Source organism: Solanum verrucosum, unplaced genomic scaffold, assembly GCF_900185275.1.
Source record: "Solanum verrucosum unplaced genomic scaffold, falcon-dt-bn FXZP01000150.1, whole genome shotgun sequence".
Classification (NCBI taxonomy): Eukaryota; Viridiplantae; Streptophyta; class Magnoliopsida; order Solanales; family Solanaceae; genus Solanum; species Solanum verrucosum.
The window spans coordinates 2,588,969-2,604,545 of NW_026020371.1; the positions used below are offsets into that span (position 1 = coordinate 2,588,969).

Sequence of the window (15,577 nt, forward strand, 5' to 3'; positions counted from 1 at the left end):
TGGATTCAATGTGTTTCTTCCTCAAATTTCTTGGGGATTCACAAGCAAGGTATAGTAGTCTTCATCCTTGACTAAGTTTCTTTCAACGAGTCAATTCCAAAATATGATTTCAAGTTCCGAATTTACCCAAAAAGTAGGGTTTTGAATCTAAGCATGGGTTCAATTCCAAAACATTTTCAAGGGTTAATATTTGATGATTTATGAATGAATTGGTGTATTTATGATGATTCACAATGAATTCCCCATGAACCCTGTTCTTCCCTAAACTACTAAATTGAATGTTGGTGACTTGGGTTGGTTGATTATGGAAGTATGTTGATGAATTATGCCTAAATTGATTTAGATTATTGAATTGCATCATTGTTCATGCCTAATTGTGGTATTCTAAGATATGTTGGTGAATGATGGTTCATAGCCTTGGAAGGCAATTTCATGAAGGCTGATGCATGAGTATGATGTTATGAAAATGCTTATGATTCCAATGAAAGTTATATGATCATATCTATGATGTAATTGTGATAATATTGAAAGGTTCATTCTCAATTGTGCACATATGAATGATGATGATAGAATGTGAAGGGCTTCTATAATGTAATTTATATCTTGAATTGGTAGGCTTATGCATCCTATTCTTGTATAAATTAAAGTAAGGTGGATTGATGTATCTTGAATTGGTAGGCTTAGGCATCATCTTCTTGTATAATGAATGTGTCTTGACTTGATGAATATGAATAGATAGATCAATCGTGTTCCTTTCATAAATGAATGATGAAGTGTTCTAGGCTATGTCTTAAATCAGTAGACCTAGTGTTGGTAGCCCTTCATGATGAGTCTAGAAACTAATGTCATGATAAACCTTGAATCGGTAGACCTAGTGTTGGTGGCCCTTTCATGTGTGAAATGATGAACCTTGTATCGGTAGACCCAATTTTGATGGTACCTTCCTTAGAAAGTCAATGAGCTATCCTTAATGGATGTTGAATCGGTAGACCTAATGGTGGTGGACCTTTCACGTGTAATGTACTTTGGGTCGGTAGGCCTAATGTTGGTGGTCCTCTCAAGTACAATAATGTTAATGAAATGAAATACTCTATGGGAATGAAGGCTAAGCACTGAGTGGATATGGTAAGATGGAAATTCTTCCAATGTTAGGTTAGGGTTCCAATGAACATCTTCCTATCCCATAACTATGTGCCCACATAGGATATTAGCTAGTGGAATCCACTTAAGCTAAAATGTTACCGGTTCTACCTTAGGCAAGTAGACCACCTTTTTACTGTGTGGGGCTATATGGCACCGGATTCCATGGTTTGCTCTATGGTCTATGTCAATTAATGCTTATTCCTATCATGTGAGATGTGCATTATGGTTTCTTGAGGAGTTCTATGAAGTGTGGGTGGTAGTATGGGATGCTATCCATGCATTGCATGAGTAGGCCTTGATAGGGATACAATGAGTTCTCTAATGTCTTCATGACTAATGTATGGATGTTCTCTTAATGAAGCTAATAAAGACTGTTGACTTGAATGTCTAATGTATTGATGCATGCTATACTTGGATTGTATTATGAGTTACTTCCTTGTCATGACTTATAAAATGTTTATGCTTCTTTTGTATAAGTATTGTGGAAAGATGGAAAGGATGAATGGTAAGTTCACTTTTGGTGGCCTTGATGCGTTACTTAGTATGGATGGTGGTATGCGACGCTATTCATATATTGCACATAGTATAGCTTGGGGTTGCTTGAGGTGAAAGCTTAATGTAATGAAATGTCTTATATGGTTGATTATGTTCCAATGTGAAAAAATGGCTTGTCTGTTGGTTATGTTTGTATATTATGTCTCTTATACTTATGTTCATGAAGTTTTCTTAAATTGGCATAAAAGCATGACTTTCAAATAAAATGTTCATTTTAACCATGTTTTTGCATGGCTATCATACTTAGTACTTAATTGTGCTAACCCATATTTCTCTTATTTTACTATAAGTGTAGGTTCCGGCAAATGAGTTGCTTTCTCTCTAGTTCAAGAGCTTAGATTGAGATTCTTCCAAGGCTAAGTGGTATGTCCTCATAGATTTAGGACAAATACTTTTGATATTCCATTTTCTTTCATCTAATAGACATATGTTAGACTTTCGATTGTAAAGGGTCATGGCCCTACTTTTATTTTCGAGATATTGTTTTAGATAGCCATGTGAGACAATAGACTTCCGTTGTTTTAATTGAGTATTTTCGATTGTATGGATTTAAATAAGTTTTAAGTTCGTACCAGTTTCCTTATATCGAATGTTATGAATGCTATGAGGCTTGTATTAGGCTTTTCGGAGTCTTGTACGTCGTGTCTCTTCTGGGGTGTAGATTCGGGTCGTGACATTAGGGGACACTGTGCATTCTGCGAACTCGATTTTTTCCTTTCTATTTCATTATATTTATACATATCCTAGTATGTGTTTTTTTACAATCATTAATTTATTCTTACGCTATTAATTGTTATTTTTGAGTGCATGTTTTAACTCTATTGTTTATGTTTCTGCAAAGTTATTGTCTCCGGTTATATTGAACATATACACATATAGTACGTATTATCATTGTGCGGAAAATAATTATTGTACTCAGTTCCAAGAATTCATGTTTTGATATTTTATATAATATTCTATAACTTAAAAGTACTATATATAAGCTTACATATTAAAAAAGGTTTTATATAGAGATGAAGTTTCTCACTATCAATTGAAGAAATTCATTATGCAAGTTCAAAAGTTATAATTGCTTTCATGTTCAAGCATAATTTCTTTTTTGAATCTGTTAACAAATTTTTGAATTTTTTCCACAGACATATATCACATTTGTATAATTTATGTAACTTAAATGTGTTCTTTTTCTTACGATGCTTTTGTATATATATATATATATTCTTATTTTCATCTATATTTTTCTTTTAATGTTGATTAAATAACCAATGATTTATTATTACCTGCATAATTCATTCATTAGAGGTTCTTGAGTTATGTGATAATGACAAATAATCAAATTTATGCTGGAATATTGCTAATATATTTTTAAGAACCTATTTTTTCCATTATTTTTAATGTATGGATATTAGTTAAGGATTATTTGCAAGTTCAACGTAATTGTTATTTATTCGCGCGGGCAAATTACCTAGTCATATATATATATAAGAGAATCATAGACCCGCCTATGTGGCGCCCTCACAAATCAGGATTCTTATTTAATCCTTCTTAAAAGTCACAACCTGACGAAAAATTCACAACTTTTCATAAAAATCACAATTTTTTAGAAAAGTCAGAACTCTTCATAAAAGTTAAAACTTTTCACAAAATTCACAACTTCTCACAAAAGTCACAACTCTTCATTTTTCATTCACACCTTTTAAAACCCAATACTTAATTCCAATGCATCAAAAGAAGAAAGAATAAACAAAAAAAATTAATTTCAATTGCAACGCAACATTACTATTCTTGCGTCTCTCAGTCCACAACTCAGAACACTGTTGGAATGGTTGAATTCATAATATTTGATTCTTTAGTAAACAAAACTTCTATATTTGCCACTATTATTTGTAGAGTTTTTTCTGCTATAGGGGAGTCGAATTCAAATACATTAATTAAGCTTCTTATTAAGTGTATTTCATTCCCCAAAGTTTTCTTCCTCCTATTTCATGAAGCTTAGTCTTTTACTATAAGTCATAGTTATTCATGTAACTATTGCAATTTTCTTTTTGGCAACCAATGTGAAAATTACCATTAACAAACAAACAAAAACTTACAAACTAAGAGCATCCCAACCTCAGTACCTTAACTAGTATTAGAGGAGTGACCTCATCAACTCAAACTACTTACATAAATTCTGCCAAAAACTCCTACATCTATGTGCTCTTTCAGTATTCTTATACATGTCTATCCTCACTATAAGTTCTCGAATTATTCCCTCCACTATGTCACTATACTGTATTTGTACTCCTTTGAAATGCTTCCCAAATAGCAGTCACCACCTCTTTCTTAAACTTCTTCCAATGCTTCAACTTTATCATCTCCAATGTAGTTTTTAACTCTCTTGCAGGAATAAAGATGTTGGCCCATTGTAGTAATTTGGCTCTCACCTTTGCAACATATTCACACTCTACAAACAGGTGCTTGTGCGACTCTATCATTCCATTTTGACACAGGCAACATCTATTGTCTTATACATATACTCCCATATTTATCAACCTATCCTTTGTGAGCAATCTATTTTGCATTGGTAGCCACAAAAAGAACCTCTTCCTAGGTAATACGACAGAGTTCCAAACTAATTCAGCCACCTCAAGTTTCTCGCATTATATCCACTTGTAATTGAATACTCCTTATTTGCTGTAAGGTTGAACTGCCCTTGCGTATACCATTGTTGCATCATATTTTTCAGGGAGTTTATTTTCCTCCAGTACCAACTACTATCAACTGGTTCTTTGTGAGTCCAGACTGTATCAGTTTTTATGTAAATCTCATGCACCCATTTCACCCATAAGGATTCCTTCCTCATAACCAATTGCCATAAAAGCTTTCCAACAGAGGCTACATTTCATTTACCACATCCTTTTATATTAAGTCCACCCTGCTTCTTTGGATAATATATTTTCTCCCAGGAAACAAATGACACTTTCCTGTTTTCCTCATTACCTCCCCACAAATATTCTCTGCATTTCTTGTCTACCTCTTTCACTACACTCTGAGGTAGGATGAACACTGAGCCCCAAAAACTGCGTATGGAGAACAAGACTGCCAAGATCACTTGAAGTTTGCCTGCATAGGAAAGTTGTTTTGCATAGGTGTACTTGATCATGCTTGTTATTTTATCAACTAGCTGATGGCATTCCATTTTTCGCCACCTTTTTTATGTGAGTGGGAGTCCCAAATATCTAATGGGAAAAACTTCTTGTGTGAATCTAGTAATTGCCAGGAGCTGCTCCTTCACATTGTCAATCACACCTGCTAAGAATAGACTAGACTTCTCCATATTGGCCACAAGCCCAGTGGTAGCACTAGAATGTAGCAAAGCTTCCATAAATCTTGCAGTAGATTTAATATCTCCTTTACAGAAGATCATTAAGTCATCTGCAAACACCAAGTGGTTTAATCTGATATCTTTGCACATAGGATGGAATTTAAAATCTGGCAGATATGACATACTCTTCAGCAGCCTTGAGAGGTACTCCATAACTAGTACAAATAGTAAATGAGATACAGGGTCCCCTTGTCTCAGTCCTCTTTTTCCCTCAAAATATCCATAGCCTTCCCCATTAATCTTGAAAGTATATTTGGGAGTTGACACACATATCATGATCCATCTGATGATTTTTTGTGGAAATCCATACCCTTGCAGAGCTTCCTCTAGAAATTCCCAGCTCACCATATCATATGCCTTCTTTAGATCAATCTTTTTCAAACATCTAGGAGTAGTCTTCCTGTTATAATGTCTCAACAAGTCATGACAAATCAATATATTATGGATCATTGATCTTCCTTCCACAAAGGCTGCTTGATTATCATCTACTAAATGACTTAAGGCTCCTTTTAGTCTTGTGCAAATCATTTTTTAGATGCATTTTTAGATTACATTACAACATGCAATTGGTCTAAATTGACTTGCCTGCTCTGGTGCCTCCACTTTTGGAATGAGTACAATGTTAGTGGCGTTCACTTGCTTCAGTAGGTGCCCATTCAGGAAGAACTCCAAGACTACTTATGTTATATCTCCACCTACTGTTCCCCATGCCTCTTTAAAGAAGCCACTACCATAACCATCAGGACCAGGGCTTTTTGTATTGTCTATATTAAACATGGCTTGCTTGACATCAACTTCAGTGAATGGCTCAATTAGCTGCATTTGATGATTTATTCCAAGGACATGCCCATTTTGCAGTACCACCCTTTGAGCTTGAATTCTGGATGCTATTTTTTCTCCTAATAACTTCTTGTAGTAATTCACAAAAAATTGTGCTATATTTGCTTGGTCAGTTTGCCATTGTCCACTCTCATCTTTCAATTGAGTAGTTGCCAATTTTAATCTTCTATTGCAATTTATTTTTGCTATTTTGGTGACTTTTCTTGAACTCTGTTAAAAATCCCAGCACGAATGTTGAAAATTGATCTTCTCTTTTGTCCCTTTCTACAAGATTTTTCATATGCTTTTTGAGAAAATTTCATGTAGGCTGTGTTATATTTGATAGCATACAACAACAAATATGTGATAGCCAATACGAACCAGTGGTAAAGTTTGTTAAAAGAACCAAACAAATTACTTTGTTGGTTGCTACATTTAGTATATTATTTTTATTGTTTTATCTTAGGTACAAACATTTTGGATGTCATTGAACTCTTCCTAGAATATTATTATAGAGACAATTAGTCCACTTCTTTTATCGCAAGTTGACTAATTTGTCATTTTTCTTCCTCTCTTCTTTTTGGGCATAATAAGAGATCAAGTTTTCTTGAAACTAATAGATGCTCAAAATATACTATAACAAAAATAATTTTTATAGGAAATAATTATGCACATTAACGAAGAGTACTAGGGCATTTACCGACATCAATTAATTGTCATTAGATTCAATGTCGCTATAGACTTTAGGGACATTTATAGAGAGTTTTAGTTGCCTCTGAAAATACATCTTAGCGGCAATTAAACTATTAATTATCATAAAAGATCATTTTTACTATAATGATAACTCTTTCTTTTGGCTTCTTTCAATTAAATTTGTGAACTGTAAACATGGATACAACCTGACAGACTATCTTTTTGAAAAATATGTTAAGCAACATGCCTTTTTATTCTTGATTGTTAGGAAAGTGAGGTCGTCTTTATTATTTTTTGTGGATATTTGTGAATTCAAGTGCTCACAAAATTATGATGTGAGACTTTAATATGTTATGTATCAAAATTTTGGTTTAAAATATCATGTTCTGAACTGTTCCATTCAGATGCCACCTATGGCTTGGTTGATCATTGCATTATTTCTTTGTAAGTGCTTATTATAACCATAACAATAACTATGGTTCAATTACAAATAAGTTGCGACCGGTGATATGAAACCTAAGCAATAGTAATGACTATTCAAAGACAGTGGGAATAAACCTTGATGATATTTATAATTTTAGGATCATTTTTGACATATACATGATACGACATACTATAATAAAAAGGAGATTGATGGAGGTTCATAAGAAAGGAGCCAAAGGTCCTCAATTTGAATTTAGTTAATTATGTTCTTGTATGAACGTGATGTTCCACTTTACTTGGGAGTGTTGTTGTTCAAGAATTTTTTGTTCTTTTTTTAACCGATGATGTTGTTCCTTACAACTTCCTGGAATTTAGAAATTTTGTTACTTCTGACCAACTATTTCCATGGGGATTTTCTTAGACTTCTTTCTTGTACTTAAAATCTCTCTATGACTCATAATTTTTGTGCAACAAAAATAAAATTTAAAAAATACAGCACTTTAAGATTTCATAGAAACTCTTTGCTTTAAGATAAAATGTTCTTGACAATGTACTGTATGTATCGAAAATATGGATATTATCGAATAATCATATATAAGCTTAATAAAATAGTTCAATCTCATGCGAAACATGAGTAATTTACCTAGTTTTAATATATTTTAAATTGTTAATAAATGTGATGTATTTAACATAATTATAAAATAATATATGTTATTTACTGCAATGACCTAGTTGATCATTTTAGGAAAGTTTCACGAATTTATCGTTTTGCCCTTTTCGATTTTGACCCCAATTCTTTTATGTTGCGTTTTAAAAGTTGGTTTTGAACCTTTAGTTTAAAGTTAAGAATTTGGTAAGATTTGAGTTTGTAAGGCTTTAAGTTGTTAAAAAGTGGGTTTCAGTGTCTTTTGGAGTTTTGAGCATCATAATGGAATTCCGTCGATTTCATTAGTCTCAAAATGTAATTTGGTCTTTTAGGGTTTTCTGTTTTAGATTCAGAGTCTTTTTGAGGATTTAAGATCCTAAGTTGAAAAATTATGGAAATTTAGCCATTGGATTGACTTTGGTCAACATTTGAGTTTTGGATACTCAGATCGAAATTCCAAGAGTTTCTTTGGATTAGGGGGATATTCTTAGGCCTAGGTGAGGCCTTGGTTCATTTTTAAGAGGTTCCGAGCTTGATTTAGCCTTTTTAGACTTTGTGTTAGTTTTTGTGGTTTTCACGAATGTCAGGTCAATGAGACCTTACATTTGTGTTTCGACGGTTCTATTAAGTCCAAAACATCGAGTATAATTGATTTTCTTATATGATTCGTGTGTATGGGGTTCCAAACGAATTCCAATGGTCCTTTTGATGATTTTTGTGTTGGCTGATTTTTCTGGTATCTGACGTCTGTGGTGCTTTGAATTAGCAAAGGATTGGCTGCTTTCACAATCTTTGTGAAAGCGGAGGACAATCCGGATTAGGCATCGCGATCACGACACGGAAGGCTAAGTAGTTTCCCCTTATTTGGATATGAGGGATATACCGAATTCCATGATATAACTCTCACGGTCTTATTGTCAATTATAGCTAATATTCCATAAAAATGACTATGTTTCTTCAAAGTTTTTTTGTTCTATTCTTTATTATAATGTATTTGACTATATTTCATGATTTGCATGTCATTTCTTCTTTAAGCTTTTGAAATATGCAACTATTGGTCATGCTGTACATGTTTTAAGTCATTCATGTTATCATATTTATTTCATGCATATTGCCACATACTTAGTACATTCTATGTACTAATGCATACTTGTGCCTACATTATCTCATAAATGTAGGGTCCGACGTATCTACTACTTACTCTCGTAGCTAGTTGATCTTTAGCGATTCGAAGATCAAGAGTTGGTACGTCCTCATGTTCCGAGGACTATGACACTATTATTGCTTTCTTTACTTCTGTTTCCATACTTGTATGTGATGTATGGGTTATGTTCCAATCACTCTCTTTTAAATGATTTGAAGGCTTATTGAGACTTATGTTAGACTTCCATTTTGTCAAAGCTCTTTATGATATAATACTATGATTTTGGAATTCTTTAATATATTATCTTATATGTTGTATGCTAAGTGGTTTGTATACGGCCTCTCGGGGTCCTATAAGCCATGTTTCACCTAGGGTATGCTTTGGGTTGTTACAAACTTGGTATTTCGAGCATGAGGTTTAGAAAGGTCCTAGAAAGTCTCATAAGCCACGTCGAGTAGAGTCTTATTCATGAGTGTGAAATACACCACATTTATGAATAAGAAGGTATAATATGTTTAGGAAATTCCACTTCTTTCATCACTTTAAATTTATGTGATAGAGTTTAACTCTATATGTGTCTCTCCTAATCCTTATCTGATGTTTTTCAGGATATGGAACCTCAAATAACATATGTTAGGAGTAATGTGAATGAGAATGTGGATCGAGAAGCTCTTCATATTCTGACCGTCCCTTTGGCCAAGCAAGTGACTAATGCAAAGTTTCGAGATAGTTTTCAAGTGTAGGCTCAAGCCAATAGGGAAGTTGTGGTCCTGTGAACCCAAATGTGGGTATGATGGCAACTAGAGTAAGAGACTTCACTAGGATGAATCTCTCGGAGTTTCATGGTTCCAAGATTGATGAAGATCCTCTAGAGTTCATTGATGAGGTATACAAGGTTTTGATGATCACGGGTGTGATGCTGGAGGAAAAAGAATAATTGGTCGCTTATCAACTTAAGGGTGTTGCTCAAGTTTGGTTCAACCAATAGAAGGAAGAGAGGGTGGTGGATGTGGGTCCTCTCGATTGGGAGAAGTTTAAGGTTGTTTTCATTGATAGGTTCTTTTCCATTGAGATGAGGGAGGCAAAGGTAATTGAATTCATCAACCTTCGCTAAGGGAATATGAGCATGAAGGCATGTGCCTTGAAATTCAAACAATTTTCTAGATATGCTCTTACTATGGTTGCCGACTCTAGGGCAAAGATGAACAAGTTTGTTTTGGGAGTGTCCGAAATAATAGTTAAGGAATGTCGTATCCCGATGCTCATAAGGGAAATGTACATTTCTCATCTAATGATTCATGCTCAACAAATTAAAGAGTAGAAGCTTAAGGAAAGGTCTGGGAAGAAAAAAAAGGACAAAGACCGTTGATGGTGACTTTTCACATTCAAGGTCCGATGGACATGCCCGTTCTAGGTTCCGACAATTTTTTTCCAGTCAAGGTTCCTCCAATGCTTTTTCTCCTAAGTTCAACAAAGATAGGGTGTCTAACCCTAAGCCTCAAGGAGAAGATGGTGGTTGAATCTGATCTTCGGTTCCCGCATGCTAAAAGTGTGGCAAGAGTCATCCGGGGAAATGCTTGATGGGTACGGATAATTGTTTTGGTTGTGGCAAGAGTACTCACTGCTTGAGAGATTGTCCATCTAGAATTAAAAATGGAAAGGATGGTAGGCAAGCTCCTCCTAGTGGTTCGGGTTGAAGTGCTCTAAAGCAAAACCAATTCTATGCACTTCAAACTCATCATGATCAAGAGAGTTCTCCCGATGTTGCTACTGATATGCTGAAAGTCTTTCATCTTGATGTTTATGCTTTACTTGATCCCGGTGATACCTTGTCTTTTGTGATGTCATATGTGTCTATGAGGTTTGATGTTCTTACGGATGTATTGTTTGACCTTTTTTTTGTCTCTACTCTTGTTGGTGAATCTATTATGACTAAAAGAGTCTATCAAAATTGTCTTGTCTCCTTATCCCATAGAGTCACTCATGTTGATCTAGTAGAGCTTGATATGTTAGACTTCGATGTTATTCTTGGTATGGATTGACTTCATTCTTGCTATGCTTTTATTGATTGTGATACCCAAGTGGTCAAGTTTCAATTTCCAAATAAGTTCATCCTAGAGTGGAAATGGGGAAATTCTATGCCTAAGGGTCAATTTGTTTCTTGACTTAAAGCTAGAAATATGATTTCTAAGGGTTGGATATATCACCTTATTTGGGTTAGGGATACGGATTCGGCGACCCCTACTTTTGAGTCGATCCCCGTTGTAAATGATTTTCCAAAAGTGTTTCCCGATGATTTACCCGGTGTTCCTCTCGATAGGGAAATAGACTTCGATATTGACCTTCTTTAAGATATGCAACCTATCTCTATTCCTCCTTACCATATGGCTTTGGCAGAACTTAAGGAATTAAAAGAGCAATTGAAGGATTTGTTGGATAAGGGTTTAATCTGACCGAGTATCTCTCCATAGGGTGCTTTAGTTTTATTTATTCGTAAGAAAGATGGTTCAATTTGCATGTGCATTGACTACCAGCAATAGAACAAGGTTACCATTAACAATAAGTATCCTCTTCCAAGGATAGATGATTTGTTTGATCAACTCCAAGGATCGATTTACTTCTCTAAGATAGACCTCCGGTCGGGTTATCACCAATTGAGGGTGAAGGAAGAAGACATTTCGAAAATGACTTTTTGAAATCGGTATGGTCATTACGAGTTTTTGTTATTGTCATTTGGTTTGACTAATGCTCCAGCGGCCTCATTTATGGACTTGATGAATAGAGTGTTTAGACAATATCTAGACATGTTTGTGATTGTTTTTATTGATGACATTTTGATTTGCTCAAGGGGTGAGGATGAGGATGTCGATCATTTGAGGATTGTGTTGCAAGTCCTCAAGGACCAACAATTATTTGCAAAGTTTATTTAATGCAAGTTTTGGTTGAGATCTGTGGCTTTTACTTGTCACATTGTCTCTGATAAGGGTATTGAGGTAGATCCTAAGAAGACAGACGCGGTTAAGATTGACTAGACCTCTATCCATTTGGATATTCAAAGTATCTTGGGTTTGGCTGGTTATTATAGAAGGTTTGTGGAAGGGTTTTCTCCATTTCCTATCCATTGACTGCATTTACCCAAAAGAAAGTTAAGTTCATATGGTCGGAAGTGTGTGAGAAGAGTTCCCAAGAATTGAAAGATAGACTTACCTCCACTCCAGTGTTGACTTTACCGGAAGGGTCCAATAGGTTTTTTGTTTATTATGATGCTTCAAGGATTGGATTAGGGTGTGTTCTTATGCAAAATGGGAAGGTTATTTCTTATGCTTCAAGGCAACTAAATGTTCATGAAATGAACTATCTTACTCATGATTTGGAGCTAGCGGCATTTTTTTTTTGCCTTAAAGATTTGGAGGCATTATTTTATAGTGTTCCATGTTGATGTTTTTACCAACCACAAGAGTTTGCAATATGTGTTCAAGAAAAAGAATCTAATTATTTGCCAAAGGGGGTGACTTGAGTTTCTAAAGGATTACGACATAAGTGTTCTTTATCACCCTAGTAAGGCAAATGTGATGGTAGATGCTCTTAGTCGACTATCAATAAGTAGTGTTACACATGTTGAGGAAGATAAGAAGGAGTTGGTTTGTGATGTTCATAGATTAGCCCGATTGTGTGTTCAATTGGTTAATTCGAAGGTGGTGTTATTGTTCATAATGGTTTAGAGTCATCCTTTGTGTCGGATGTGAAAACCAAGCACAACTTGATTCGATTTTTGTTGAATTTAAGGAAGTAGTACTTAAAATGTGTTCGTTGAGGCTTTCTCCCAAGGGGGTGATGGTGTACTTCGATATCAAGGTCATTTGTGTATTCCCTTGATGATTTAAGAGAAAAAATCTTATCAGAAGCCCATAGTTTTTGATATTTCATTCACTCGGGAGCCACCAAGATGTACCGTGACTTGCGGGAGGCCTATTGGTGGAATGGAATGAAGAAGGATATTGCGGAATTTGTGGCTAAGTGTCCTAATTGTCAACAAGTGAAAGTTGAGCATCAAAAGACGGGAGGTTTGTACTAAGATATTTGTATTCCTACTTAGAAGTGGGAATATTTGAATATGGACTTTATTGTTGGTTTACCCCGCACCTGGCAACAACATGACTTGATTTAGGTTATCGTATATCGTATGATGAAGTCGGCTCATTTCATTCCTGTAAAAGTTTCTTATTCAGTGAAATATTATGCTAGGTTGTATCTAAGGGAAATTATTAGGTTACATGGAATATCTCCGATCATAGTACCCAACTCACTTCTCAATTTTGGAAGTCTTTCCAAAAAGGTCTTGGTACACGAGTTAAGCTTAGTACAACCTTTCATCCTCAAACTGATATGATAGTGGAGCTAACTATTCAAACTTTGGAAGATATGTTGAGAGCTTGTGTGATTGACTTCAAGGGTAATTATGATGATCATTTGCCTTTGATTGTGTTTGCTTACAATAATAGCTATCATTAAAGCATTTGTATAGCTCCATTTGAGGCTTTGTAGTAGGAGGTGTAAATCTCCTATAGGGTAGGTTGAAGTTGGTGAGTTTGCTTTGATAGGTCCCGAGTTGGTACATGAGTCTATGGAGAAGGTTCGACTTATTAGAGAAAGTTTGAAAACGGCTCAAAGTAGATAAAAGTCCTATGTCAATATTAGAAGAAGAGACCTTGAGTTTGACATGGATGATTGGGTTTACTTGAAAATTTCACCCATAAAGGTGTGACGAAATTTGGGAAGAAAGGGAAGCTTAGTCTCCGTTATATGGGCCCATATCAGATTTTGAGGTGCGCTGGTAAAGTTTTTTATGAACTTGATTTGCCTAATGACCTAGGATCGATGCATCCGATTTTCCATGTCTCTTTGTTGAAGAAATGTGTTGGTGATCCGACATCTACTGTATTATTGGAGAATCTTTCTTACGAAGAAGTTCCGGTTGTGATTTTGGACTGGCAAGTTAAGAAGTTTAGAAATAAGGAACTTGCATATGTGAAAGTATTGTGGAGGAATCAAAGGGTTGAGGGTGTTACTTGGGAGGCCAAGGCCGATATGATGTCTTGTTATCCCCATCTCTTTCCCTCCGATCCTACTCTAGCTTGAGGTATTTAGCCCCTCATAGTTCATTCTTTCAGATTCATGTGTCTTAGTTGTTCTCATGTTTCCTCATGCATGCATGCTCATGGAAATTTGATTTTTGAGAAAATGAGTTAGCTCGATTGATTACTTCATGATTATGTGCATTTGAGTATGATTTACATGTATGCCTTATAAAATGATGTTTTGAATATGTTTATATGATTATGATGAAGTTGCATTTTTATTGGGTTGTTAAATCTCTTCCCTAACCCCCTTATGTTGTCTTGAGTTCCATTTGAGGAAGAATGTTCCCAAGGGAGAGATATAGTAAAACATTAGAATTTGGAAGAGAAAGAATAGGGATTTTTCAGTTGCAAGCTATGTCTACGGTTCCCCATCTACGGATCGTAGAAGCTTCTACGGACGGTAGATGACATCCGTAGAAGAGGGAAAATAAATTTTTGAAAGTCAAGTCCAATGCCCTTTTTTTACGGTTCACCAGGATGGCCCCTCAGTCTTTGTACGAGCTGTAAATTAGTCTCATAGGTAGGTCCCAAACTTGGTGAAATTTTAAGGGGTCAAGTTGATTTCTACGGTTTGTGTCTACAGAAGGAAGACCTATGAGCCTTAGACAGGATCCGTCAAAAGTTGGTCCAGATTAAGGTGTCTGGAAAGTTTTACGGTGGACCAGTACGGTCCGTAGAGTAGGTCCAAACCATAGAGGAGTTTCGACAATTATTTTAAAAGGTTTTTGAATCTTTTTTCCTAATCATTTTAAATCAAAACTAAGTCAATTGGGCCTTCATCCTAAAACCTAACCAACTTTATCCTCCCCAAATTCTCTCAAGGCTAAGGAAGAAGAAGAAGCTAAGGCTAATTCAAGTTCATCAATCCTCCATTCCTTTTGGGCATTAAGTATCAAGGTAGGTGGGTATTCATCCATGGAATCCATTCTTTCTTGGGGTCCCCAATGTTTTCAATTTCTCAATTCAAATTTAATTGATAAGTTAGGGTTTCAATTCAAACTTTATGAATTTCATTCAATTATGATTTATTATTGTTGATTCAGTCTTCTAATGCATGATTTAATGTTAATACATGATGTTTAGTTGAAATTATGTTGACCCATGCCTAAATTATGATTTTCAACTATGAATCTGTGATGAACCCATGAACCTATGAAATATGAATTTATGAAGATATGCAGGTTTTTACGAAATTATTGTAAATGATTTAGGGATGTTTTGGAAGGAAAGTATCAATGTTATTGTGAAAGGTTTTCTCACATGTTCTATGATCATGATTATGAAAGGTAATTATCACATATGGATTCACACTGGTGAAAGGTTTTCTCATCTATTTTGAATTATGTTTAAGGAGTTATTCTATGTTTGATACTAAAAATGTGGATTGGTATTAATCATTGTCTTTCCTATAATATATTGATATTTGACTTTTATCTAATCCGTTGGAAGTTATGCTTAGCACTGAGAGGTCTTTAAGGTGGAGGCTTAAATAGGGTAGTCTCTAGTAACAACCTCTAGTCCCAAAATATGTAGCCCATAAGATTGACTTAAATGACCTAGCTAGTGAATCCACTTTAGCAAAAGATGATATGTACAAATTCTACCCATGCAAGTAGTTTCCCTTCTTTTCATATGAGGGATATACTAGA

At 35.1% G+C, this 15,577-nt stretch overlaps 3 protein-coding genes across 3 annotated transcripts in view; 2 read left to right on the forward strand and 1 right to left on the reverse strand.

The window, feature by feature from the left end:
- The window catches only part of LOC125838361 (protein TONNEAU 1a-like), a 1,213,107-nt gene that overhangs the window by 376,844 nt on the left and 820,686 nt on the right, over window positions 1–15,577 (forward strand). The gene's annotated exons all lie outside the window — the stretch shown is intronic.
- The window catches only part of LOC125838365 (uncharacterized), a 532,039-nt gene that overhangs the window by 16,168 nt on the left and 500,294 nt on the right, over window positions 1–15,577 (forward strand). The window lies entirely within an intron of this gene.
- On the reverse strand, window positions 4,892–5,590 carry LOC125838416 (uncharacterized). The gene has a single exon (XM_049517477.1). It carries the CDS (start codon window positions 5,588–5,590, stop codon window positions 4,892–4,894), a length of 699 nt encoding a protein of 232 aa, XP_049373434.1.